Consider the following 27,217-nt stretch of genomic DNA (forward strand, 5'->3'; position numbering starts at 1 on the left):
TGTTCTGAAGGCAACATTATACTCAGATTCTTTAAATTTATGAGATATTTTCTTTGAATCTTTGTTAATGTTTGTTTCTATAGGTAAATAAGTGTGTTTTTTCCTGTAAGTTTCAGAACAAAATTTCCAGCATCTCAACTAAAATCCCAGAAATAAAAAACTCATAATAAAGTCATTAGGTAGTGTGTAATATTTGTTTTGAAATGTAATTTTGTTTTATACTAATGTTAATGTGTTTGCAATTTCTGAAATATGTCCTTGTAATAGTTTTTATTTTAGTAATGAAAAGTTTTTCTACAACTGTGATGTTACCACAAAGGTTTACAATATCAACTGATACAAATGTAAAGTTGTGGAGTATGATGATAGTTTTTATTTTGATTATGAGCTCTATGCAGCTATTATTATGAAATATGTTAACCAAAAAAGAGACACAACTATGCATTAAAGCAGATACAATTCAAATCAAAAGTACTCTTTGACCACATTCTTAACATATGTTTACCTAATAAAAAAGAAAAAAATAATATATAAATAAATAAATAATAACATTAAAATCAGCATTAACATCAGCTGATACCAAAGTGAAAACAGCTGTATTAATCACAGATTAATACTCTAAGATGATACAAAGATTGCTGAATGACTGCAAAAGTGACTGAAAACATTCTGAAGTAAGTTCAATACAAAGTAACAATGAAAAACCAAAACAGTTACAAACTAACAATATGATTGTGAATCTATTTTTCTAAATAACTTTCCACACAAAATATCTGAACTTATTAAGAAACCATAGGAAGAACTTCCTTTACAGATTAAAAATACTATAAATGAAATCGGTGCTTTTGGTCATGAGTAGCACTTGTGTATATATATATATATATATAAAAAACCACATTCACATCAAACTCATAACATCATTTTTTTTAAGCGAGTTAAAAATGGCTGTACTTTGAAACTGAACAGGTTCCCCCACTTGGCCTTTAAGTGACAGTAACTTGATTCACCGATTTCCTGTTCTAGTTAATTATGTAAAAGCTATTATGGTGGCTATAGAAAAAATATCAGTGTTAAATATGTATCCTTTTAGAAATATAAGTATCTCAAGCAAAATAAAGAACAAACATCATGTAATTTGAGATTATCACTCTCTGATTTCCCTTATAGTAATCGTAAATAATAAAAGAAAGAAAATAAACAATGCTCACCAATATGGCAACGAATTCGTTTGTTGTCACCATTCTTTTCTTCAAGCCCACAAAAGAAGCAAGGTTGAACTCTACCTTCAGAACAATCTGGACACCTGAATTCACCCTGTCCATCTGCATCTTCTCCACTATCATTTGATTCTTTACTTCCTTTGCCTCTACTCTTTTTAGCTTTTGGCTTATCATCTTGCCCATTAACTTTTTCTTCATTAGTTTCATCTGTCTCTGAACCTTTTTCAACTTTGGTATCGACCTTCTCATCAGGAACTGCATCTGGTAAATCATCATTACACGAATCAGAAATTTCTTTTTCATCCTTTACAACTTCATTGTTTTTATTTTCACTGGTGACTTTGCTATTTTCTATATCATCATCCATTTTTTCATCAGCCTCAAGATTTTCTGTACTGATATCACCTTCATCAACGGTTTTATCTAAATCTTTAGAAACTGAATCGCTCTTGCTATCTTCAAGTACATTACCAGATTTTTTTCTACCTTTCTTATCTTTTTTCTTGCGATTTACTTTAGATTTAAGATCATTCTGTAATTCTTGTCGCCTGGCACTCATTTCAATAGGATTAAGAGCACATTCTAAATGGTAAGTTCCACTACATGGTCCTTTGCAACGAAGTGTATCTCCTGGTTTTTCACATATCTGGCATACTTTGCTTGGAAGTGCTCTATTAAACAAACCCCAACCTCTTTTTCCGATACCAGCTTTTGACGTAGCCATTGCCAAAGGTGATGGACTACTGCTTTTCTCTGAAGAATTTGATGTTCTTTCCTCGGAGATTGCATCTTCATCATCATTCTCTGAACTTCTACATTCTTCTGATTCATCTTCAGATCCTTTATCAAGCGCAGGGTCAGTATTAATTCTAGGACGATATCTAATTAAAATAAAGAATAAAACACACAATTAAAACACAAACTGTCTAAATTCTGATTTAATGTAACAATTAAAAAAAAAAACACTATTCTTATACCAATTATTAAAAAAGAAAAATCTGTATCAATTCCCCTTAATGATTTCTTCTTATGTTATTAATTTCAACCAAAGAGGTACAGTATCTATAAATGGATACAACTGGGAAAAAAAAAATCATTTTGTAGTAGTATATGCTAAATTTCATTTTTCTACATTTAATAACTGAAATGTTATTTAAGGGTTACCGTACTTTATAAACATCCTGCATATAATCAGCAAAGTGCATCTACTGCACTACAAACCTTATACAATACTAATGTCCATTTATATGTACACAAAATTTAATGTAAGGAATTTTATTTTGGAGATTAGTTTTACCAATTTACTTTAGAAATTTATTTTAGCAATACTACAATAATTAATAAAAACTATATTTTCAAAGCTAAAAAAACGGTTGAGTAAAAAGAAAACAAAAATAAGTCCCGCAATAATTCAAGATTTACTTCTTCTTGTAAACATTTGATTCTTACAAAAATGTAAACATTTATTCTTGCAGTGCAGCAGGAAGAAAGATGGGTAAAAGTATCTCTTAGAAAAACTGATTTGTTGCCGAGTCTGTAACCATTCTAAATTTTGTTGGTTACGAACAATATATATTCTGTCATAAAGAAAAAAGTTTCAATATTTTAAAAAGTAGTTAATATTCATTTGGCTTAGCTGATATTAAAAACAGAAAATAGGCAAGATAGTTTTATATTATTTTAATAGTTAAATAAACGTAATTAGTTCGATAAGAAATTGTATTACATAACTTTGTTTTTTGATGTATGACATGGTCTGGATAGCCAGACGGTGATGTCATCGTGGGCTAGTAAGAGCATATACATTCTCAGAAAAAAGTGTGTACGTGTATATATACAAACAGGCGTCTGGTGGGGGAAGCCAGACTGACATTCTTTGTTTCGGGGCTAGTCTGAATTTAGCAGTCATGGAGTGGAGATGTGTTTTGAGTTGGCTCGCACGGAAGTGGTGATGTGTTCTTGGTTTGATGAGACAGGACAGTGAGATGATGCGAGGTCATCATTATTTTTATATGTGCAGGAAAGTATCCTTATGTATATGAAGAGGAAAATTAATGATATGATTCAAAATATATGATTCCATATATTTTTAACAACTAATGTTAAAAAAAATTATCTTCTTGTATTGTTAATGTTAATTACTTTATTTTATATATTTTTTTTTAAATATGACAGACGAGTAGTGTGGAAATGTGTTTTCTATGACTTCATATATATGATTCAAAATATGATTCCAAATAATTTTGATATGCTTAATATGTTCAATTTATGTTAAAAAATTATTTTTCGTATTGTTAATGTTAATTATTTTTTTAAATTTTAATAATATACATGTGATCAGACTATATAGCCCTAATACATTTTTTCGTTGTTCCCCCCTTAATTTGAATTGTTTTGTGATTGAGCTTTTGTTTTATATTGATTCACTTGAGTTTTTCAAATTAAATTTTCTTTTTTTTTTAATTTGGAAGTAAGCTCGCAAGTCATGATTACAACAGAAATATACACATTTTCTAAAACTGTTCACATAAGTAATGGGTAGAATGCATCAAAAAGTAAAAGAGAATTTGTTCAAAATCAGGAAATAAAACTACTTTTTTTTCCTGGAAAGAAAAGGAGGGTTCAACAAGTGATAAAAGAATTTAATGTTCAATTTAAAAGGACTGGAAATGGAAATTACAAGTGAAAAAAATGAAGTATTGCAGTGTGTTCGGAACGTCACTGTCCAGTAAGCTTTAGAATTATGTTATGCATTCTGTCCTTTCAGCGTTGGGTTGGTTGCCCTCTGGGTTCAGTGGGCATTGCTTGGTAATAAACCAAGACGTCAGTTGTTGAGTTCTGATTGAACATGTTTTATTTCATCTTTTTTCGTTTATCAGAATCAATAGTTGTCTGAAACATAATGGTTGTTAACCATTATGTTTTGATTTCTTAACTATTAGGTTGGTTTCGGTAGGGAAATGCATTTTTCTCGTTGAATACATCTTTCGTAAAGGTGACAAGTATATTGATTTAGTTAAGCAAAAAGTTTCTGAAAAGTTTCCAAATACTCCTGTTCTTCACCACAATACCATTCAAACTCTTACTGAGAACTTTTGAGCAACACGTTCTGTTGAAGACACTGATCGAAGTGGAAGACCACCTAAACTAAACAAACAGAAGCTGCTTGATATTTTGTAAGTTTTGACCAAAAAGTAAATCAAAGTCAATGCGTAAGTTAGCACAGCAGTTAAGATATTGGGCCTGCTATCACACAAAAATCTGTAAGAAAAGAACTAAAACTTTTCCCCTACAATGTAATGTGTGTTCAAACCTACAGACCATGCCCAAAGACTAAATTACTGTCAATGGTTCAAACGTTTTATTGACCAAAATTCCATAGGTATCCTTGACATTACTTTTTTACAGATGAAGTGTGGTTTCGTCTGAAAGGGTATATTAAATCACAAAATACACAACCGAGTTTGACAACTAACCCCCATGAACTACATTAAGTGAAAACTGGAGTCTGGGTTGGTGTGGGTAGGATGCACATTGTAGAGCCAAACTTTCTTGAAAATACAGTTAATAGTGAGTGTTATTGAGCTGTTCTAACAAACTTCATTCATCAATTAACAACAGAAATGGAAATCAATCATGGTTGGTTTCACAAGATGGCACCACAGCACACAGCTGTGCTTTTGTAAAAAGGTCAATGACATTTTTACAAAATGTCTTTGGTGAACAAAACATTTTGAGGTGTTTGTGGCCTGCACGATCTCCCGATCTGACTCCCCCAGATTACTTTTTATGGGAGAACAGTGACACAAGCAGTTAATCACAATAGGCTACACACGATTTCCAAACCAAAAACCAGAATAACAGCATACACACGAGATATTCCACCAGTACATCAGCTAATTAAAGAGTTTGAAAACAAACTGAAACATGTGCAGTGGTGTTGTTTTGATGTTGGTGGAGGTCATTTTCAACACTTTTATCAACTATTCTAAATATTATAATATCCATTTCTATAAAATAATGAAATAACAATACAAAGTAATAAGTAAGTTTGTTTCATCATTAAACTTTCATAATTCCAATGCATAGCAACTTTCCGAACGCTATGTAATATAAGCTGAAGAGAAGAGTTAGGAGTGAAATTAATAGCTCTTGAAAAAGGCACTGGAATTTATTTAATTGAGAAATTAAGCAATGGTCTTGTATTAATGATGGAGGCATGGAGATTTCCCCTCAATATTAGTTGATAAAAATATCGAGTTATTAAGTCCTTTTGTTTAAACAATAATGAACAATTATTTTTATTCAATAATTGTACAAGTTTACCTTTTGTTAACTGCGTGATCACCTTGTGACCAACTTGTTACATCTTTTTGCTTAAATAAATTGAAAACCATAAAATGCTCAAAAATCACTTAAAAGAAAAATTATTTAAAATCTAAAACTAGCCCATTAAGATTAACAAAATATCATAATCAGCAGATATTGACTATTTAGTGATTTAAAAGAATTAAATAAGTAAATAAAAAAAATAATGAAGAAATAATAATCTTTTAAAAATAAACAAAATTTGAATAATACTGAAAAAAAGTAATTCTACTGGTGTAATACAATAAAAACAAAAACAATTGTAAACTTAAAAAGTAATAAGAATTATTTTTGGTAACTCCAGGTGAAAAATGTAAAGTTGGCCTAAAAACAAGCCAAACACTTCAACTTAACACTGCCCATCCCTAGAGCCTTAGAGCCCATCCCTTTATAAATGGCTGAACAACATACAGCAGTAAATATAAGTTTTGATGGGTAGTTTGTGTTTAATCATCTTTCGTTAACACTTTCAACTGGGATTATCTTAAAACAATATTTCTCAATTTTAATTTTTTAATTACAATTATAAACATTAGTAGAAATGCACATTTTGTTAGTATTGTTTATTATTACAATTTTTTTTACACTACTTTCTCAGTATTTAGTGAAAATGATTGTTTAATAACACCGATCTACACAATTTTCAAAACAAATATATTAATGAGTATTTTATAAACTATTTTTTATGCTGAAACATAAAATATAACATAATTTTTTTAAATTAATTTAAAAATCTCTTTATGTCATATTGACACAATAGAAATGATCTGTTATCTTTTATTCAATGTTTTGTTATAACATGCCCGATATGACTAAGAACGCGACTAATTGTAGAAAGGTGCACTAAATATATAGCATCAACCTAATCACTATTTAACTAATGAGTTATACAATAATATATCTGTTTTTGAAAACACTCAATCTCTCAGAGCAGCCTCTTGTGGTTAAACTTGTGTATGGTAGTACGTGTAAAATTGTGTGGGTTAAATTAGTTATTTTTCATTTGTTTTACCAGTTCATATACTTCAGTTTATTTTCATAAATTAATCAAATGTCAAAATATTGTTTTTTTTTTTTTTTTTTGTTTTTTTAATATTTTACATCTGTTTATATTTACATAAGCTGGCAGCACATGTTCACATAAAAATTCTCCAAATGTTTTTTTTTGTTATTTGTAAACTGAGTTCATTACAAACATAAAATAGGCCAATTAAAAAATTGATGAAAATTGCTAATGGGCTTATTTCGATTGTCCGGTTGTCTTTATTTCGGTTGGGAGATCAAGATAAACAACAGGTGCCACATATAACATGTATTAGTTGTTATGTTAAGCTCACACAATGGTAAGAGGGGGAAAAGGAGCATTTGCCCCTTTTGCTATACCAATACCTGTACCTGGTTTGGAAAATTAAATAATCATTATAATGACTGCTATTAAACAAATATCACTGGTTTTTTCAAAAAATAAAAATAATATTGTGTGCCCAAATGTTCCACTACTTATGAGCCCAATTGCTCATACAGATGATTTTCCTTTGCTCATGGAGATGATTTTCCTATTCCAACAGACCCAGGTTCCTGGCAGATTTCAGATTCTGGAGAGGATTGTTCTGAAAAGACTGTGGTGATATAAGCTTCAAGAGATGATCTCATACCAGAAACAAATTATGAAGCACATCTTAATTCACAAGTGGAACTTAATGATTTGGTTAGCAAGTGTAATCTATTACAAGAGCAAACAGAACTTCTAGGTTCACATTTAAAGGAGTGGAATTTATTGACTAAGGATACCAAAATTCCACATTTTAGAAACTGCAATAAGGACTAGATGAAATATTTCACTATGGAAGATCTGCTTTTTCCAGTTCTGATATAGAAGTTTTGATGTTTGATCTGGATATTTTTTATAAAGCTGATTATTTTTTTTATTTTTTGAGTCATCATAAAAGCAGTGCTACTGAATAATTCAAACAAGAATCCTACACCAGTAATGCATACTGCTGAAATAAAAGTATACATTAATTAGAAGTATATAATTAATTTTGCTATCAAAATTAATGTAAAGTATACACTAATTTTGACGACAGTCAATTATGATGAGGTGTTACTTATTGGGTTTTTGTGGCCACATCAAAGTTACTGGTCTTCTTCTCGGTCTGCAAGGTGGCTTTAGAAAATACAGTTGTTTCTTATGATTGTGGGACAGTAGGGCAACAAGTGAACATTATGTGGTTAAAGAGTGGCAAAAAAGAGACAATTTCATTCCTGGAAAAACGTATTAGGTATGTTCCTTTAGTCAATACTCGGAATGTTATTTTGCCATCTTATATATAAAATTGGGGGTTGAGGAAGAATTTTGTAAAAGTACTGAATAAAGGATTTAAACAATTAAGACTGTTTCCTAAGTTACATGAAATCAAATTAAAAGGTTGAGTGAAGGTCAAATTAAAAGATATATTCATTTTTTTATAATTATTACAAACTTCCAAAATCTTTAAATTATTTCTGTAATTAGTAATACTACTACGTTTGCATTCCAACAAATGGTCAGCTACATCTCATTTTTTGTTTTTGTAAGCTGTTTAATGTTCTGTCAATCTTTTTAAATGATCTGTTGGTTTTACCAATCCAAATACAATTACATCCATTGCACTTAATTTTATATTCTCCTCTTAAATCCTCTATTATTTTTATTATTGTTATTCTTTAAGTATTTTATAAGTGATTATTTGGTTTATATTCTTTTTTATCACATACGTTAGCAATTGTTTTTATTATTTTATTAGAGTAATTGTATTTTAAGTAAAAACTATTATTAATCTTTATACTCAAGAAATATTACAATCATAAATATAAACAAAAGTACAAATGATGAACCACCAAATCACATTCAAAGATGACGATCTAATTATTAACATAATAGAAATACAATCTAATGGCTGGCAATAATGAAAACAGAACAAAGTTAAATATGTTTTAAATACTACATCATTCCAGTACTGGATAGCATAATTTGATTTGTGTATCTGTCCATAATTTTCACAAATTAACACATCATAAATAAATATGTTTTAATATAATTATTATAAAATTTAATAACAACTGAAGATACAGGATCCAATGAAAATCAATTCTTGGAATTAATATTCTAAGTTTAACAATAACTAATCTATTTACTGTGTTTTGCTGATTTATATTTCATTAAATATTAAATTTTATTGGTACAGTGGTCAATATATATATATATATATATATATATATATATATATTATATAGTGATCATTGTAAAAGTTTCTACATCTATTATTCAACAGCTATCAGTCCCATCGTATTTCTGTTTGCAGGAATGTATACCATTCTCAAGAGGAACCTTTTTAAAATTATTAAATTATTTTCATAGGGGTGAAAAACCCACCCTCTTCGCTCAAAAATCTTAAATGGCAATAGTAGTACATTTAATTACATTAAATGAAAACCCGAAAAAAATAATGAATTTTGGTGAAAAGAAAATTAAAATCCACCCACTCCTTCGCTCAATAGGTGTGAAAAACCATTTGTGGTAGTACTTTTTTTAAACTTCAGTACAATAAAAATAATTACAAAATTACAAGATATTACTTCTTAAAGCATTTGAAATAATCATAATCTGTGAAAATTATTTTTTAAATTAGCAAAACAAAATTTTGCCCATAAATGTTTACTAAATTTTCAAGGGTTGAAAATTTATTGCATCCCCTTACCTTATTATCTCACTTATTACCTCAACATACATCTCATTGGAAGGCTCTTTGAACGACACATAATTCTGTACAAATAAAATAAAAATTGGTTCACTGGTACAGAGGTTACAATTAAAAATCTGTTTTTTTTTTTTAGGTTACATTGGGATAGTGTTACTGACTCAAAGCATTAGATCTGAAATTGTCTGTTCTTCTTAAAAATATGGATTTAGTTTCTCCAGCATTGAAAAAATTTACCAGTAAGCACAGCATTATAACATCAGTTAAACAGATGAAAAACCAATAATAGGTAATAGGTAAGAAAAACCAATAAAGAAGTAGGTACCTACTGCTTTGCTGGTAACATGTTGAAAAATTGATTACCCGATAAACTTAAAGATTAAATAAAAACTAATTCTTAAATGAATAATTGTTAATCAGAAAATAAAGCTTAAATCAGTCATTAGTTAAGTTTGTTATGAAGGTTTTTAACAGTAAGAATCCTTAAGAAATAATAAGTGAAACACATTTTTTTTTTTACCTCAATAAAATAAAAGCAAAAATTTTTAAATCATTTGTTCAAATTGATTCCCATTTTCCTGTTAACAATAATAAATTCTTTGTTAAAATTCACATCTTACGTTTATTAAAGTTTCTTTAGTTACATCCCTACATGCTCTTACAATTTTATTTTTCAATTTTTGCATGTTAGCATGAATTTCTTTATAAATTATTGATTTTAAATGACCCCACAAAAAAAGTCCAGTGGTGTAAGATCAGCAGATCTTGCCGGCCACTCAACTGTTCCTTAACTATCTATCTAAGGTCCAGGACACATTCAGTCCAACCATCGTCAATCTGAAACTGAACAGTGAGCGAGTGCTCCACCTTGCTGAAAGTGAAGCATGTCTTCATTAAGTAATATGTTTCCATTGTCATCTAACTGATTTTCTAAGGCATGGACTACTAGAGGGTGAATAACTTCATCCAGCAACTGCAAATACTTTTCAACTGTCAAATTCCCATAAATACAAATACTTTTCAACTGTCAAATTCCCATAAATACAAATACTTTTCATCTGCCTAATTCCCATCAATAAATACTGGACCAACTATGTTAACGTAAATCCTGCCCCATATATTTATTTTTTGAGGATGCTGCAGGTTTCCAACATTGAAAACATGAGTATTTACATTGCTCCAGTATCATCAGCAATTATGTTTATTAACAAAGCCACTTAGAAAGAAGGTAAATTTGTCAGAAAAACAAATACTTTTCGTTAACATTGAATTGGCATCTATTAACTGAATCTCTTCACAGAATTCAATCCTTCTGTCAGCATCATCCTCTTTCAGTTCTTGATGCAGTTGAATTTTATACAAAAAAAATGTATTCAATTTTAATGTAGTGAAAATAGAACCATAAGAAGCCCCAGCTTCATGGGATATTTCATGAACTGAACTCTGAGGCTGTACATTTCAACATTTCAACCAAAATTATTTCATCTGAAACCTTTTGCCTTGCACGTTCCTTATTCATGACAGATCCTGCTTCTTGGAATCTTTTTACAAGTTTTATAATGAAATAAATAAAGAGTATGAAATATTTTTATTTGGATGCCTTTCATTAAACGTTTGAGCAGTTCTTCTAGCATATTTATTTTATTCTCCGTATGTAAAAATTAGTTCAGTTCTTTCTTCCAAAAAAGCCATTTAGAGATAAATTTTTTGTATTTTTTTTTTGCAAGCCATTTTAGAGAGATAAATTTACTAAAGACAAAAAATGAAAGGCCAAATGGTAAAACAAACAATAACACAAATCAAATGCCAATTTTAACTAAACAACACAATTTAAATAAAACACGATGAAATAAATAAAATAAATACTTCTGCCACTAAATTATTATATAAAAATTGACCATCAGTGAACAAATTTTTATTTTATTTGTACCAAATTATTTGTCATTCAAACAGCCTTCCAGTGAGGTGTCACAAGCAACATCTCATTTAAGAGCAAAATTTTATAGGTAATTTAAAAAATAATTTCACAGTTTCAATCCACAGATTATGATTATTTCAAATAGTTTAAGAAGTAATATCACGTTAATTTTATAATTATTTTTGTTGTACTGAAATCTGAAAAAAGTACTAACCTAAATGGTTTTTCACACCTACCAAGTGAAGGATAGGTAGATTTTAATTTTCTTTTAACCAAAATTCATTATTTTTTCGGGTTGTCAATTAATGTAATTAATGTTGCCATTGCCATTTAAGATTTTTGAGTTGTGGTAGGTGTAGCAAAGAGGGTGGGTTCCATCCCTTTGAAAATAATTTTATAAAGGTTCACCCCGACAATGGTATACATGCCTGCAAACAGAAATATGATGGGACTGACAGCTGTTAAATAATAAATGTGGTAACTTTTCAAATGATCACCCAGTATATAAAAAACATATTATAAAATGTATTATTCCTATAAACTTAGTCACTTTAAAAATTTCATATTATTTAGTAATTTCTGAAGCGTGTATTAAAAAAATGTAATTGGTGATGGAGAAAAACTGACTTCATTTTCAGATTCAAAAAAGAATAAAATTCACTTAATGTTTTGTTCTAAAAATGTTTTTCCAATTTGTAGACCAATGTAATTAAAATGGCCAACTATTTTTATATTTTAGGAAATTTTTTTTTTGTAACAGTTTGAATGCTTTCACTAGAGTAAAATAAAATCCAAATTTAGCTGTTAATTATATAAAGAAAATGGTATAACCCTTATTGTTATAAATTTATTTAACATTTTTGTTTACACCAAAATGAATATTTCAGTTTATTAATTCTTTCTAAAGTAAAAATTGTTATAACCTGCTATAACCTTTTCTTAAATCTAGTGCCTTATCACTCTCATTGCAAATTTAATATATGTTTCGCTTATTAAAAATTTTAAGCTTTAAACATCACAGAGAGAGATTAAAGTTTTTCTAGTCATTTCATGACAAATTTATTAAAGATCTTCATTATTTAAAATTCTTGTTATTAACACTGATCTGAATAGAATCCAACTTCCTTCCTATTACAGTATATATGTTATACAAATTAAAAAAAATGTATGAAATGTGCAGAATTATGAAATTAACTTCAAAATTACAACAAACACTAAACATTTTTTAAACCACACTTTTAATAAAAAAAAAGTGGTCTAAGTAGTCAGTAACCACAATATTATCTAATAATTACTACTACTTATCAAATAATAAAAATAGACTTATAACCCCACCGTAATAAAAATTATTTCCTCATTAAACCTATTTCCTCATTTCTCACTTCCAGGAAGATTTTCCCACGTTTTTTAATGACTTGTTTCAAAGGGTTAGCAAATATTTTGACTGATATGGAAACAAACATTAGAAAATTCTTCTCATGATTTTACAGTTCATTTATGTATATTGTTCGTAACACTGAAAATCTACTACTTGTTAGTTTTAGTTGCTACTTGTTAGTTTTAGAAACATCATAAATAATTTCCACCTGCAAAATTTTAGCTATTTATCTCTTTGCGCAACTGGCAAAAGATGTTAAATTTATTAACTCATGCATTCAATGAATTGTTAAAAACATTATTATTAATCAAAAACATTCAAAAATAAGTGTCAGTAAACAAATATTTCTAAGACTTTCTATTATGTTGAGGCAGGATCTTTCTACAACAGTAAAACACCTTAGAAAAAGTACAACAATCATTATAATAGATACATTTAACAATGAGCTCTAAAAGATGAATACACTCCATTACAGCTTCAGGTTCAAAATCTGAACAATTTGGTACTATTAACTGTGTCACAGGCTTTCAATAATCTGAAATAATTAAACCATCTTCAGATTAGCAAAAACTTTTGATTACCAGGAGGCTGTGTATTATTCTAAGATCCAAATATCAAGAATTACAATGAAAGCAAATAAGTCCTTTTGTCATACTAAAAGTGTAATAACTTCTGTTTACTAATATCAAGTGACTGAAATGTTAATGTTTTTATTAATGACAAATTTTTTAGAAATCAGAAAAATCTAAAAATAAATTTAAACACATTACAAAAATGTGTAATTATGGAGTAACTAAATTTTTATAAAGAGAAACATAATGAAACTGATTAATTTTGAGGATTCTTAAACTTATTAGAAATTGTTAAGTTAATAAATTTTTTTGGTTTTTGAGGTTAAAGATTTGTCTAGTCTTTTTATATATGAACCAGTAACAGTAAATGATTATAATAAAATAAATTATGAACTAAAATGACTAGGCAGAATATATAGTTCTCGATCCCACGTGTTTGAAGACTTATGTCATTTATAACCCTGAAAGGCTATTTTGTTAAGTCATTACATCATTAGCCTGTCTGTCATTTTTAATTCTTTACATACTTTGTCAATGATTTAATTTTAAATTTGTGTTTGCATTTCTAATAATTGTTAAACTGGTTTTATATATATTTATAAGTTTGTTCCACCTAATGACAACAAATATTTTTTAACGACTAAGTTACATGTAAACACCTAACATTTTAGGTACTAGTCAAGGAGATGATTTATCTAGATTTATGGCATCTAGATTATGGCATTTATGGCAGTGAGTTCCTGAGATGAACAGTTAGCTTGTTCTTGTGACACTGTTACTTGCATTATTTTTTACTGTCACTTGCTAACAGTTATGGCACTCTGATGAACAAGCAGTAGAATTTATAACTCGCTGAAGAAGCCAACAAGAAGCTATAAAATTCACTTTCTCTTCTTAGTAAGCCTGAAATGGAAGCTTAACAAGCTTCCTCAAATGGAAAACAGTGATCTCAACACAAATAAAGAAAAAATGTACACAGATAATATGGGTTGAAAAAAAATATTCTAAGGAAGAATAATGAATATTATTGTAATGTAATGGTTTGTCTGGTTTTTAACAATTAAAGAAATATATAAACTCAATTAAAGTATCAAATGACCCATAAACAAATAAAATTTATTAAGAAAACTATAATTAATATTAATTAATAATCATTAACATTTCATACAAGAAACCTTAAAATACAAGTGGATGACTACCAAACAACAAAAGAAACCATTAAAAGTAATAAATTACAGGTTAATATTCACAAAATGTGCAAGCAATATTAATGAAAGTAAATATCCTTCAATAAAGAGAAATCTTTATAGTACAAGAACTGGCAGCTAATCTCCCTCCTACCAGTAGCATACAAAATTTTATCAAAGGCCCTCCAATATAGAATCAACGAACAAACGGATCACCTAATTGGTGTATACTGTGGAGGATTTAGGAAGGGCAGATCATGTGTCCAACAAATTTTCAACCTTAAGAGCATTATAAGGCTTAGAGCAATAACCAGACAAATTCAGTAGTAACATTAGTGGACTGTAAGAAGGCGCATGACTCCATAGATAGACCAACATTAATTAAAATTTTAGAAGAATTTGACATAGACAAGACCACAAAATTACAAAACAAACTTTGATATGTACAACATCCAAAGTTAAATTCATGAACAAAATTTCAGAAGCCTTCAGAGCATCAAGTAAGGAGTTAGGCAAGGGGATGGACTATCACCAATGCTTTTTAACATTGTACTGTAAAACGTCATCAGGGAATGACAGAAACAACTAGAAAAAGAGAATATCGAAGAACTATGACTAAGACCAAAAAAAAACAACCTAACAATAGACTGCCTGGTATTTGCAGATAACAAACCACTTCTGACATAGAAAATGCACGGGTAATGATTGAAAAACTACAGGAAACGGCACAAAAACCGGACTACAAATCTCATTTGAAAAAACAGAATATATGGAGTGGAAACACAAGAATGAAAAATATCTAGAAACAAGATATGGCAAAATCAATAGTGTCAACAGCTTCAAGTATCTTGGAGAAAGGATTCAACCAAACAAACTGAATAAAACAGCAATACAAACACAGATTAACAAAATGGAAAAAGTCCATAGAATAATGAAGAACCAGTACAACAAAAATGTGTATCCATACAAGTGAAGATAAGACATTATAACAGTGTCATCAAGCCAGAAGGATTATATGCCATAGAATGTTTATCCATGAATCTAAAAGGGGATATCAAGGAGATCAAAAAGAAAGAATGAAGAATACTACAGAAAATTTTAGGACCACAGAAAAACAAAGAAGGAGAGTGGCGACTACAGAGCAATGAGGAAATCTACAAGAAAATGGAAACTTTCACAATGATGAGAAGAAACTGAAGAGCTAAATTTTATGGACAGCTAAAGAGGATGGACACAAACAGGCTGACAAAATTGGCATTTGATCATCTTATGAAACTCACAACAAATTGGGTTAAGGAAATCAGAAGTGATCTGGTGGAAATGGACATCCTGGAAGAAAAGATAGCTGAAAGGGATGTTTTCAGGAAAAGGATAAATAATTGGAAGCAATTTAAAGAACAAAAACAGGTGCATGGAGCAGGTTTAAAGTGGACTGACAAACAGAAGGCTAGTAGTGAGCAAATGAAGAAAATCTGGGAATTATGAAAGATGAAACTCATCAAGCCAAGATTCTATGCGGTCAAAAGAAAACCTTTAATATTAATATTAAATATATTTTTTTGAAGCTTTTTTAAGTTTTTATATGACTTGGATGGGAAGTGATTAATTAATATAGTGATTTTAATTTTAATATTAAAATATTTAATATTTAAAATATTAATCACTTTCCATCCAAGTCATATAAAAACTTAAAAAGCTTAAAAAAAAAAAATATATATATATATGCAGTCTGGAAAAAAAACAACGCACATAACAATACAACAGCAATTCATCAGGTACAAGTGCACGACACAGGCAAGCTACTCACAAGATGTGTTTAAATATAAGGAGCAGGAAGCTATTCCAGATTGCATTGCACAATTTTAGCCAAATTCATGACAACAAAGTGCATACTTTTGTTAGTGTTTAAATACGGAGCATTCTTTTACAAATAAAATACATAAAAAATAAATATAATTACATTACCTTGACTTCTGTTGTTCGTCCATATCTAGCCACATTTTTTCAAGGTATTTCTCAACTTCTTTTTCATTCAATTCAGAATGTTCATCCAAAACTCTATCAAAATGTTTACTACTGAATACCTTGAAGTCAGCACCAAATTTTCCATAAACTTTCCTTTTCTTCTTTTTAACTTTTTGTTTTTCTTTTTCTAGTTCATCTTTTAAGACCTCCTGGGCACTGACACCTCTAGTTCGTCTCTATAAAAATCAATATAAATTTTTTTTAAAAATAGTCAAGTTTAAATAATAAAAATATCAAATAATGTTATACAAATATAATTTTTTCAGATGTTATAAATGAAACGCTATTAAAAATTAAAAAACTGAATAGTTTTTTAATTTTAAGTTATAGTTTGGATCAAAACTGCAGATGTTCCACTCATTTGGTGAATTATGTTTTAATATGCCAGACAGTTCATTAATTAATGCTGATATTTATAAACAATAAAATAGTGAATATTGTATTTATGTTTAAATTATTTTTAATAATTTTGCATTTATTAAACAAATAAATTTGAAACTAATACATTATTGTTTAAATGAAATAAGGATAAAACCATGAGTAACTCAATAAAAAAACAATATATCATGGTAAATTACAATTTACCCTTTAAAGACATATTTAAAATCAGTTTAGAAAAAACTTACCTAAAATTAATGATTCATTTCTTAAAATACACAAAATATTGAAAACATATGATTCCAGAATTATTTATGGAGTTCGTTCTTCAATGAGAAAATTTATTTTTTATACAAAAAAGATGTTAATATTCAATTCAACCCACAGAAAAGTCATATTTTGGTACATTTAAAAAATGACAAAGTAATAAAATACTAAATAAATTTTTAAGTAATAAATGAACATAAATAAACAATTATAAAGCACAAAGAACAAGAACTGGAAAAAAGTATTGGTTAATTATATCAAATCCTAACACTTTTTAAGTACAAGTATTGGCGTGATCTAATTCCTACCCTTCATTGTACTGACACCCAATACTTACAAGAAATAGATGAAGAAAACTGATAAAAATAGTTGAAAAATTACAATTGTATTTTTTAAATTTCTTTAACCTTTTCCCATCACAATGATCCGCGGTTGATTAGCGCTCTGCGAAAATATGTTGGTCTGATTGCCTCCCTTCATAGTCTTATGCTACCCTCTAGTGAAAAAAATTTCAAAAAATTACAGTATATTAAAGAGATTTAACAGATTCTGACCAAAAAACCATTACGATTGGATATTTTTTATGCCTGTAACAACAAAATTGAAACAGTACAAAAATTACGATAATTTAATTGCAGAATTTTTTTTGTGCATTTCTACCGCATTTTTTATTACCAAATTTTTGCTTTGTGTTTATGAAACACAGTTTGCAGATTTTAAAAATAATACTTTTAAGCAAATCGGTTGAAAATTGGGCAAAATATGATGAAAACCCCGTGTCATAAATCACAGTTAGTAACATATGTTAGTATATGTGAAAGTAGATTCAGAAAACTACGTTTTATAAAAATCCCCACCACTCAAAAGGCTATTCAGATTGACAAAAAACCATTTTTACTGTATACTCTTTTTCATTACAAATCGATATGTGTTGCATCTTTACCGATATCATTTGTCAGAAAAAATATTTATAGACCTCAAGTAAAAGTGACATATTTACGACCACAAATTCCTTCTTATTTTTTGTGTGCCGTATATCATAATTTATTATGTGTTTCAATACATCGATATGTTGCTAGTAAGATAAGCTATTTTTGTAAATAATAAATAAATCCGTAACCCCCATAGCAATTATAATACACAAGTCACACACAACATAAGCACATTTCTGAGAAAAAAATGGTCATATTCTTTCTAATCCAAATAAAACATTTTACATCGTATTAACGTCGTTCAAATTGTGTAATAAAATTGATTCCTTTGTGAATATAAAACAAAATAACTGACTTAGATGCCATATAAAATGATTTTGTAACAGCGTTTTAAAACTGACGCCGTACATAGCCAGTGAGGTCTGCTACATGACCTGAAAAGGTTAAATGTAATGTAAAATAGATTTGATATTATTTTACCAAAAAAATCTACAATGGTTTACTGTAAAATAAAGGTAATCTAAGTAAGTAACACCTAAAAGCCTTTCTTTTAATTATTAAAAGAAAAATTATTTTCTCAATCACAATATTAATCACTTCCCATTCAAGTCATATAAAAACCTAATAATAGGCTGGATACATAGCTCATCATTTTTAAAAATTGTACGTGAAATTTCACAAAAGGAAACATATATATAGTTAGGACTGTCTGGGTCAGCATTAAAGTGACATTGATTGAACAAATAAAGTACCTCCTAGATATAAGATTCTAACAGAACTAACAATAACAAATAGATTTCTAACATTGTTAATTGTAATAAACTTATTTTGAAATCAAAAGAAAAAAATAACAATAAATATATGAAAAAAAGTCACTACTATGAATGCAGTCCACATCAATTCTACTGCATTTTAAGAACCACAACTACCACATGCCGATTACTGTTTTGAACAAATTTGATAAGAATAATGTAATATTGAAATCTGGACACCATACCAATTCAGGAGTAGCTCCATCTGACTTTGATTCTTCTTTTTCTGCTACTTTAGCATCAATTCTCTTTTGAATTGCTTCTTGTTTCTTTTTCTCATCTTCAACTTTTTTCCTCACCTCCTCCTCCTCTTTCTTCTTTTTCAATCTTAATGATGGGGACCGTGATTCTTCAGAATCACCTCGTTTCTGTGATAACCTAACTCTTTCTAGAATGCTAAGTTTTTTGCCAGATTTTGTTAATTCATTATTCTGGTCATCATAAGTCTCTTGCAGTTCATTTTCACTTTCTTCTAATTTTATCTGAAAAAAAATTGACAAGTAATCATTTCCCAGCAACAGGTTAAAATCTCTCTCATATTTTTGTATATACAAACTAATTTGTGCACAATTGTTGTATAATAAAGAGATAGATATATTTCTTTATTATTAAACTGTAATTCATATAAAAACTGTAATTTATTTTTCAAATGAAAATAAAATTACATTACAATAACAATAATAAGAAACAAATCATTTTTCTTAAGTAAAACTAATAGATATACGAGGATCGATCCAGAAATAAGGTTCCCAAACAGCTCTAGCCGCATGGGAAGGTACGAGATGAAATCCAGCAACACTGCTGTGCGCAGCTGTTCCTTCACTCTCAATTACGCCCCGCTGTGCCGCTCAGTCTTGGCTCAGCAGCCGTCCAAGATGGAGGTTCCACTTGTTGATCCCACCAAGTCCGAGATTCGTTCTATAATTCGCTTTTTGCATGCCAAAGGGACTCCACCCGTGGATATTCATCATCAGTTGACAGAGGTGTATGACGACAAGTGTATGTCTGTTCAACACGTCCGAAAGTGGAGCATGGAGTTTAGTGCCAGTCGGAAGGAAGTCCACGATGAAGAATGGAGTGGAAGACTGTCAGTTTCGGAGGCGGTTATCAAGATGGTCCAATGCGAAGTGCTTCAAAACAGGGACTGAAAAATTCAGGTATCACAAGTGTTGTGCTCGATGGGTACCGCAGCTATTGACATCAGAACACAAGGATAAACACCTTGACTGTGCTCGCCAGTTTCTTCAAAAGTGTCAAGATGATAAGGAAGGATTGTTGGACTCCATTGTTACAGGAGATGAAACATGGGTGTTTCATTTCACTCACAAAACGAAACAAAAATCCAAACAGTGGCGTCACCAGTCGCAAAAAAGTTTAAACAAACTCCTTCTGCTGGCAAAGTCATTGCCAGTCTTTTTTGGGATCGTATGGGGATACTGCTGATCAATTTCATGAAACTTGGGACAACAATCAACTCGGACAATTATTGTGCAACACTAAGAAAACTCTGGCGAGCTATCCAGAACCACCGGCAAGGATGACTTGACAGCCGGTGTAATGCTGCTTCATGACAACACCCGACCTCACGTCTCCCGTCAAACCCAGGAATTTTTGACACACTTTGGGTGGACTGTCATGCCCCGCCCACCTTACAGTATGGACCTCGCGCCTAGTGATTATCACTTGTTACCCAAGTTAACGGAACACTTGAGTGGCCAATGCTTCCGGAGCGACGATGAAGTCAAAGAAGAGGTGAATCGCTTCAACGGGTTGAGGAAGTGATTCACCTCAGAAATTGAAGTACCGTCTACAAAAATGTGTAGAAAAAGATGGCGATTATGTAGAAAAATAAAGCTTAATAAAGTTTCTTCTTTCCAACAATGTAAATTTCTATGAGAATAAATAATGTCTATTTGTAAAATTGATGGGAACCTTATTTCTGGATCTACCCTCGTAACAATGGTATAATAAGAGCTAAGATTGTATTACCAATACAAATATGTTAGATTAAGAAGATAATGTATATTGCACCCTAGGTTACAGGTTAGTGAAACACTTTTTGCATGATGGGAACAAAGTACCTGTACCTGATGTTAATATCAGCCACACATTCTAACAAAACTATTTTCTGTTATCTAACACTTATGTATAATGATTACAGCCAATTACCTTAAGTTTTTGACTGCCCAGTTCCAAACTTGCCTTTGGCATCACCTGCATGTTATGCATAATGAAAGACAGGATCTTTTCAAGTCAAGGTACTAAAATTTGGACTGATTAATAATAATGTAAATGAAATACCTTGTTATTTTTAAAAATGATACACAATATTAAAAGAAAAAATGAATATATAACTGTTACGGAAAATATAAATTTAGTGTTGAAGATAATTATGGGATTATTATCCCCTTAATTTCTTATGAAAATTGCCACAAAATAAACCTAATTTCTAATTTAGTGTTTTTAAATTTATTTATTTAATTAATTTTTATGAGGTAAACCTTTGGAAACCACTCCCTCGCTTCACCAACCCTTAATGACAAAGTATGTAAAATACTTACAATTTTATTCCACTTGTCAAAGTTTCTTTGGACAGCTTATACTCTGCATCATGCTTTTCCTTCTGTGTTCTCTATATGGTTTAAGTGAAACATCCAGCAATACTCTGCCATCATCATAGTGGTCCATTTTCCTTGACACCTTCTTTCCATTCTCTCATGCCCTGATGAAATCTCTCACCCATCTCTTCACTAACAGCACCCAGATATTCAGGAAAATAGTCTACATGTGAATTTTAGGAGGTGAACCTTCAAGCTCGTGGAACAGCCTAAATCTTTGTACTTCTGCAGCATGTTTTCAACAATTGATTTGAAGTTTGGATTTTTTTACTGCCCATAAACTTGGTCACTATTTAAAAGGCTCCCCAGGCTTCTTTTTCTAAACTTCCATTTGTTTCTCAAAATTACATCTTTGAGAAGTTTTCTATTGTCAAGACCAGTAAAGATAGCCGCTTTTAGTTTGCCAGTTGAGAAGACAGGTTTGTCACAGGTATATTTAAAACACTTACCTTCTTTTGGTAAGGCAAATGTTTTAAATGTTTGACAAATTGCTTCATCAAGCCTAACTTAATATGGAAAAACGGAAGAACTTTATCTGGATATATAAGAGCTTTTCAGAGCACATTTTTCGTTCCAGGTTCTAATGAAACTTTTTTTGGCCAATGTTTCCTTATCCAATGATTTTCTGTCTCTGCTAACCTATTCACACAAAAAACAAGAAAACTTTGTGTATGCTCCTTACTGTACTAGGAGCATCGATATTATTTTGAGATCGTAGTACGTAAACCACATGACTCTCATATTTAATTTTATTGAGAACCAATTCCAAATTATTGTAATCCTCTTTTTTAAATGGACAGAATGTCTGATGAGTATTGACTGGGATACATATTTCCATTGTTAAGGACAACTTTGAGGCTTCTTTTGGATGAATCTATGAACAGTCTCCAATTGGTACTTTCGTACGGAATGTTAAATCGAGTCAAAAGTCCATGTACATCAGTGCAGAAAACTAATTCTCCTTCTTTTAAAAAATATGGAAGAAAATCCTTTCTTTGTACCTGAACCAGGAAAGTGAGAAGCCAGCTGCTAGTAGGTTCTTCTCTGTAAGCCTAAAACTAAGCAATTCTGAATTTTCTCAGATCAGATGTAAGTCTTGAACCAAATCATTTAGTTCAGATTGTGAATAAAGCCTCTGGTGCACAGCTACATCCAGGTTTGTACTCTTCATTTAAATCACTTGTGAAACCATCTGTTTCAGGTAAATTCTCCAGTGGAATTAACACTGGTATGACTGGACCATGAAGAACCAGGCATAAAGCAGTTAGGATATTTGGATAGATGATTCTTTTTTAATCTTCAAATTGAAACCGTGAACATCAGTTGAACAAAAGTAACAATCATTGATGTAATTTCATGGCTCTCACCACACCATTGGAACTCGAAATCTGAACACTTCTCATCCTTTGACCACCATTGAAGTTCTTCAACACATTTGTACCAACCATGGTTGGGTGCCCAAGTTTAGTCTTTATCTTCTATTTTCACTACAAAATACATGAGGTACACTTGTCGAATGAAACTTGTTATATTTCTTTTTTGCCTTTACACCAATAACTTACCAAAAATGTAACAGAAAGAATCTGCACAATTTTTGAACCTCTTAAAACTATTTTGAAAACAGAAAGTTTGCTTTATGGCCTGAAAACACATTGTCCACCAACAAAAATTCGTTAGACCACAGCGGACGGAAAAAATCTCAATTCATGCATGCTGATGGTTGAAACAACACTGACAGTAGTTCCACAGAGCATGAGTGGTGTGGATAGCTGCCAATAAACATATTACATCTAGTTAAGTCTTGTCGGCCAAGCTCTCCAACAGTCTCATCATCTTCAATCTAAACTTCCCCTGACCTCCTCTTCAAACCACTCAATTCTTTAGCTAGAAGAATGCATAGTATAAGCCAAAAAAGTGAACATTTTATATTAATTTATTATAAAAAAACATAACGTTTTATGTCTATTTTATAGTATCAAATTTTTGCAATTTTTCAAATTTTGAAATTTGCAATTTGCGAAAAATCCTGAAGAAAATGAAAGTTATTTTCAGATACAGTGCTAAAAAATACATAGGAATCAATTATCAAAAATTAAAACATTCCATAACCCAAATTTTACAGGCTTGTGTAGTTAATCAAAATAAAAATATTAACTAAAATTAACAACTGCTTCAAAAACTAACTCCTATGGAATAACATGCATAAAAAGTTATAATAATTTTAATTATAATTAATTAATTAATTAATTTTAATTTTTTTTAAGGATACAAGTAACATACTTGCAGTTCTGAGAAAATTGATGTAGAAGTTTTTTCTGTTGAATTTATTTCCAGTTTTAAATAGTTTTATTGTTTTTATATTTAATAAATACATAAGTCTATTGCAATATCTTATGTGCAACTAAAATAAAATTAATATATAAGCCTTCACTTAAGCCTTGTCCCCAATTTTAAAGTTGTACCCCTTTGATTCCAATTAACTTTAGTTGTTTATTATGCATTAGAATGATAATAAGAAAAAAAAGGACTCTTATTATTCGTTATGCTTTATTTTTAACTTAGGCAAAAGGTAAATAAATTGAAAGAATGTAAAAAAAAAAAAAAAATGGTTAAATAGTAATAAAAAAAATTATTATGAAATTTAATCATAATCAGGTTCTAAAAAAAAAAAAAAAAAAAAAAAAAAAAAAAAAAAAATCAAGATTTATAACTAGTGCTTCATCTTCATGATAATCTTCTAATTTTTTGTCATCTGCATATTTGTTATAGAAAAAGTCATATTTTTGTAGAAAGATTGCTTGAGTGGAGAAATTTATTTAAAAATATAAGTAAAATTTTAGTACTTTTCATACTCGATTGCTGTTGGTTGTTTGTATAATAAGGGAAGCTGCACTTCAATATTATGCCATGATCAAAATTTTTTAATTTCTAGATCAATTTCTTTAAATGGACAGAACATATCATCACCTCACCTCTATAACTTTTATAAAAAAAAAGAGTAAACCGGTTTTCCTCTTTCAAATTACAAACACTCAATCTTACTGATACCAGGTACTTTGTCCTGCAGGACAAAGTCAGGAACATGGTCAAACATGTTGACTAGTGCACAGAAGTGGATGAACATCATATTCAGCGCCTTCTGTAAATTATTATGGAAGTGTTTGCCAATAAACTAGTTTATAGACTAAACTAAGTGATGGGGCCTCTTTTGTTGAACACTGTACAATACATATGGGTTCACGCATAAGTATATACATGCCATGATATAAAAAGTAAATAAAGTTCTAAAAGAAAAGAATGCTAGTAGTACAGTTCAAGAAGGAGGCAGAACTGTATCTGTATAAAAAAAATAATCACTCAGCATGTGTGGTATAGATAGATATATATATATATATGATATGTAAACACATGTACATGTATGTGTATACACATACACATGTGTATACACATCATATTCCAGAAGGCTGTAGAAAATACATCACTACATATTTTCAAATTTAAAAGCCAGTACAGCAACATATTTCTACTGAGCAGACAAATCTTTTTAGGAAAGTTCAGCAGTAGACCAAGCTTCAGCCACTGTAGTTCTCAATGCTCTCACAAAAACACTACTATACTAACTGCACCTACTTCCATGTATGAGACATCTATTCTTTTCTTAAGCTATGCTAATATCGATAGCATATACAAAGGTGTTTGGTGTATAATACAATACACCAAACACCTGATTAAACAGATACAATTTAACTGAACACTAAATTAAACAAACATCTAAAACATACTACTGCAAAAGAAATCAGGTTTTTGCTCAGTAATTTATGGTTGCCAACCTATCATTGTAATTGCAGTTAGAAAGAGGTGACATATATAATTTCTTGTAACACTAGATGCTTGCCATGTTTTTTTCTACAACAGAATTTTATTGAACAGTTTAAAAAAGTCTGAAGATAATAAAAGCAGTTGCAATTACTCAAAGTAACTCATCCATGCACTGTTGATGTCTGTTAGATATTCATTTTCTAGTTATGTATATAATAATCACTGCAAACAGAGAAGCTGGTGTTTGAAGAGTTACATCTTACGAGGGTGAATCAAATTTAAATGGTAATTTTGCTGTTCTATACAGTAAACAGTTCCAAGGTGGATGGCAAAGTAGGGGGGTTGTTAATGTTCAGTGAGTTACAGAGGGGGAACCAGCTTGGTTAGCTCCTCTGCTCTGTTCTTTCATCAGTACAGTCATGAGTGAGCAAGAGATTCCGTTGTCTGTTCACAATGTATAATCATAAAGTTTTTAACTAACAAAGACGTTAAACCTGTAGAAATTTAACTCGCTTAAAGATACAATACAGTTTGGGGATACTAAACTGTCCCAGAACAGAGTGTATACACGGGCCAGAAAATTTAAGGATGGGCAAGAAAGTGTAAAAAAACTAGTCATGATCGACACCCAAGGTCCAAGAGACATGATCGACACCCAAGGTCAAGTCTCACACCTGACAACATCCATGCCATTCAAGAGTTTTTAAAAGGTGATCGCCAGTTCACTGTTGAAGAAATTGCAGAAGTGAGTATCAGCTATGGGAGTGCTCAATCCATTATCACATATCATCTTGGCTTTAGAAAAATTAGTGCTCAATGAGTTCCAAGGTTGTTGATAGAAAATCAAAAAAGGTCAGGTTGGAGATCTATGAGAGACTTCTGTGAGAGACATCACATGTGATGCGACATGGGTCCATCATTACACTCCAGTGTCAAAAATGGTAAGTGAGTGGCAAAGAAAGGATGAGAGCTACCCAGAGAAAACCAAATCCCATATGTCAGCCAGAAAATTTGTTACAATTTTTTTTTTACTTAAGGGGAGTTTTACTCACTGATTTTCTTCACAATCAAACGGTGAATGCGGCTTACCATTGCCAGTTGCTGTAGTCAACAAAAGCTGCCTACTAAAGCAAAAGACAGGGTATGCCCATCAGAGATGTCATCCTTCTCCATGACAATGCCAGGCTGCACAAGGCAATTTTGACAAGGGATAAATTGGAAAAATAATGCCATGCCATAATCCCATAATGCATTGGGAAACCCTCAACCACCCTTTCATAGTCCAAATTTGTCCGTGACTATTTTTTGTTTGCACCCTTGAAAAAAATCTCTTGGAGGGAACAATTCGAAAACAATAAAGACGTCTAGAAGCATGTGCGCAATTGGTTGACAACTTGTCCTTAAACCTTTTATGAACAAGGAATATTCAAGCTATCAAATCATTGGCAAACGTGTGTAGATCATGCAGGAGACTATATAGAGGAATGATGGAAGTATGAATAGTGTACATTATTAACCAATAAATTTATTTTAAAAAATTACCGTTTATATTTGATTCACCCTCATGAGAACAACAAAATAAAAAAATTAGTTTTACACTATATTAAGAATACAATTGCTTCACATGGATATACAGCCAATAAGTAAGAACTTTGTGCATTTACTGTACCTATATGAAGAAGCAAAGATGAAACTTAATTCTTAAATATTATTAAACAATAATTTTTTTACAAAATCTACTTCTGGAATTGAATTTGCACTACCAAAAAAACAAAAAAAAAGGTACTTTTTTACACTTAATTCTTATCATTTTACTTCAAGTAAATAATTCCCAAGAATATTAATATACAGAAAACGTTTTTTTTTTCATATTAAGGGCTAATTCAGATAATATAAACTATTTAAATCTACTTCCATTCCAATAACATAACTAATGCTTATATTCCTCAGCCCAGTACTCACAATAATAATTTTTAAAAAGAA

General features: G+C 30.2%; 1 protein-coding gene across 4 annotated transcripts in view; it reads right to left on the bottom strand.

Moving 5' to 3' along the window:
• Positions 1 to 27,217, bottom strand: part of NSD (Nuclear receptor binding SET domain protein) — a 113,924-nt gene that overhangs the window by 62,330 nt on the left and 24,377 nt on the right. For all 4 annotated transcript variants that reach the window (XM_075368512.1, XM_075368489.1, XM_075368503.1 and 1 more), the window contains exons 6-8: positions 18,983 to 19,279; positions 16,349 to 16,584; positions 1,209 to 2,101 (exon numbers count right to left, since the gene is read on the bottom strand). In XM_075368512.1, the coding sequence (XP_075224627.1) occupies positions 1,209 to 2,101; positions 16,349 to 16,584; positions 18,983 to 19,279 (1,426 nt within the window). The remainder of the gene's footprint in view (positions 1 to 1,208; positions 2,102 to 16,348; positions 16,585 to 18,982; positions 19,280 to 27,217) is intronic.

This window comes from Lycorma delicatula, chromosome 1 (assembly GCF_047948215.1).
Source record: "Lycorma delicatula isolate Av1 chromosome 1, ASM4794821v1, whole genome shotgun sequence".
Lineage (NCBI taxonomy): Eukaryota > Metazoa > Arthropoda > Insecta > Hemiptera > Fulgoridae > Lycorma > Lycorma delicatula.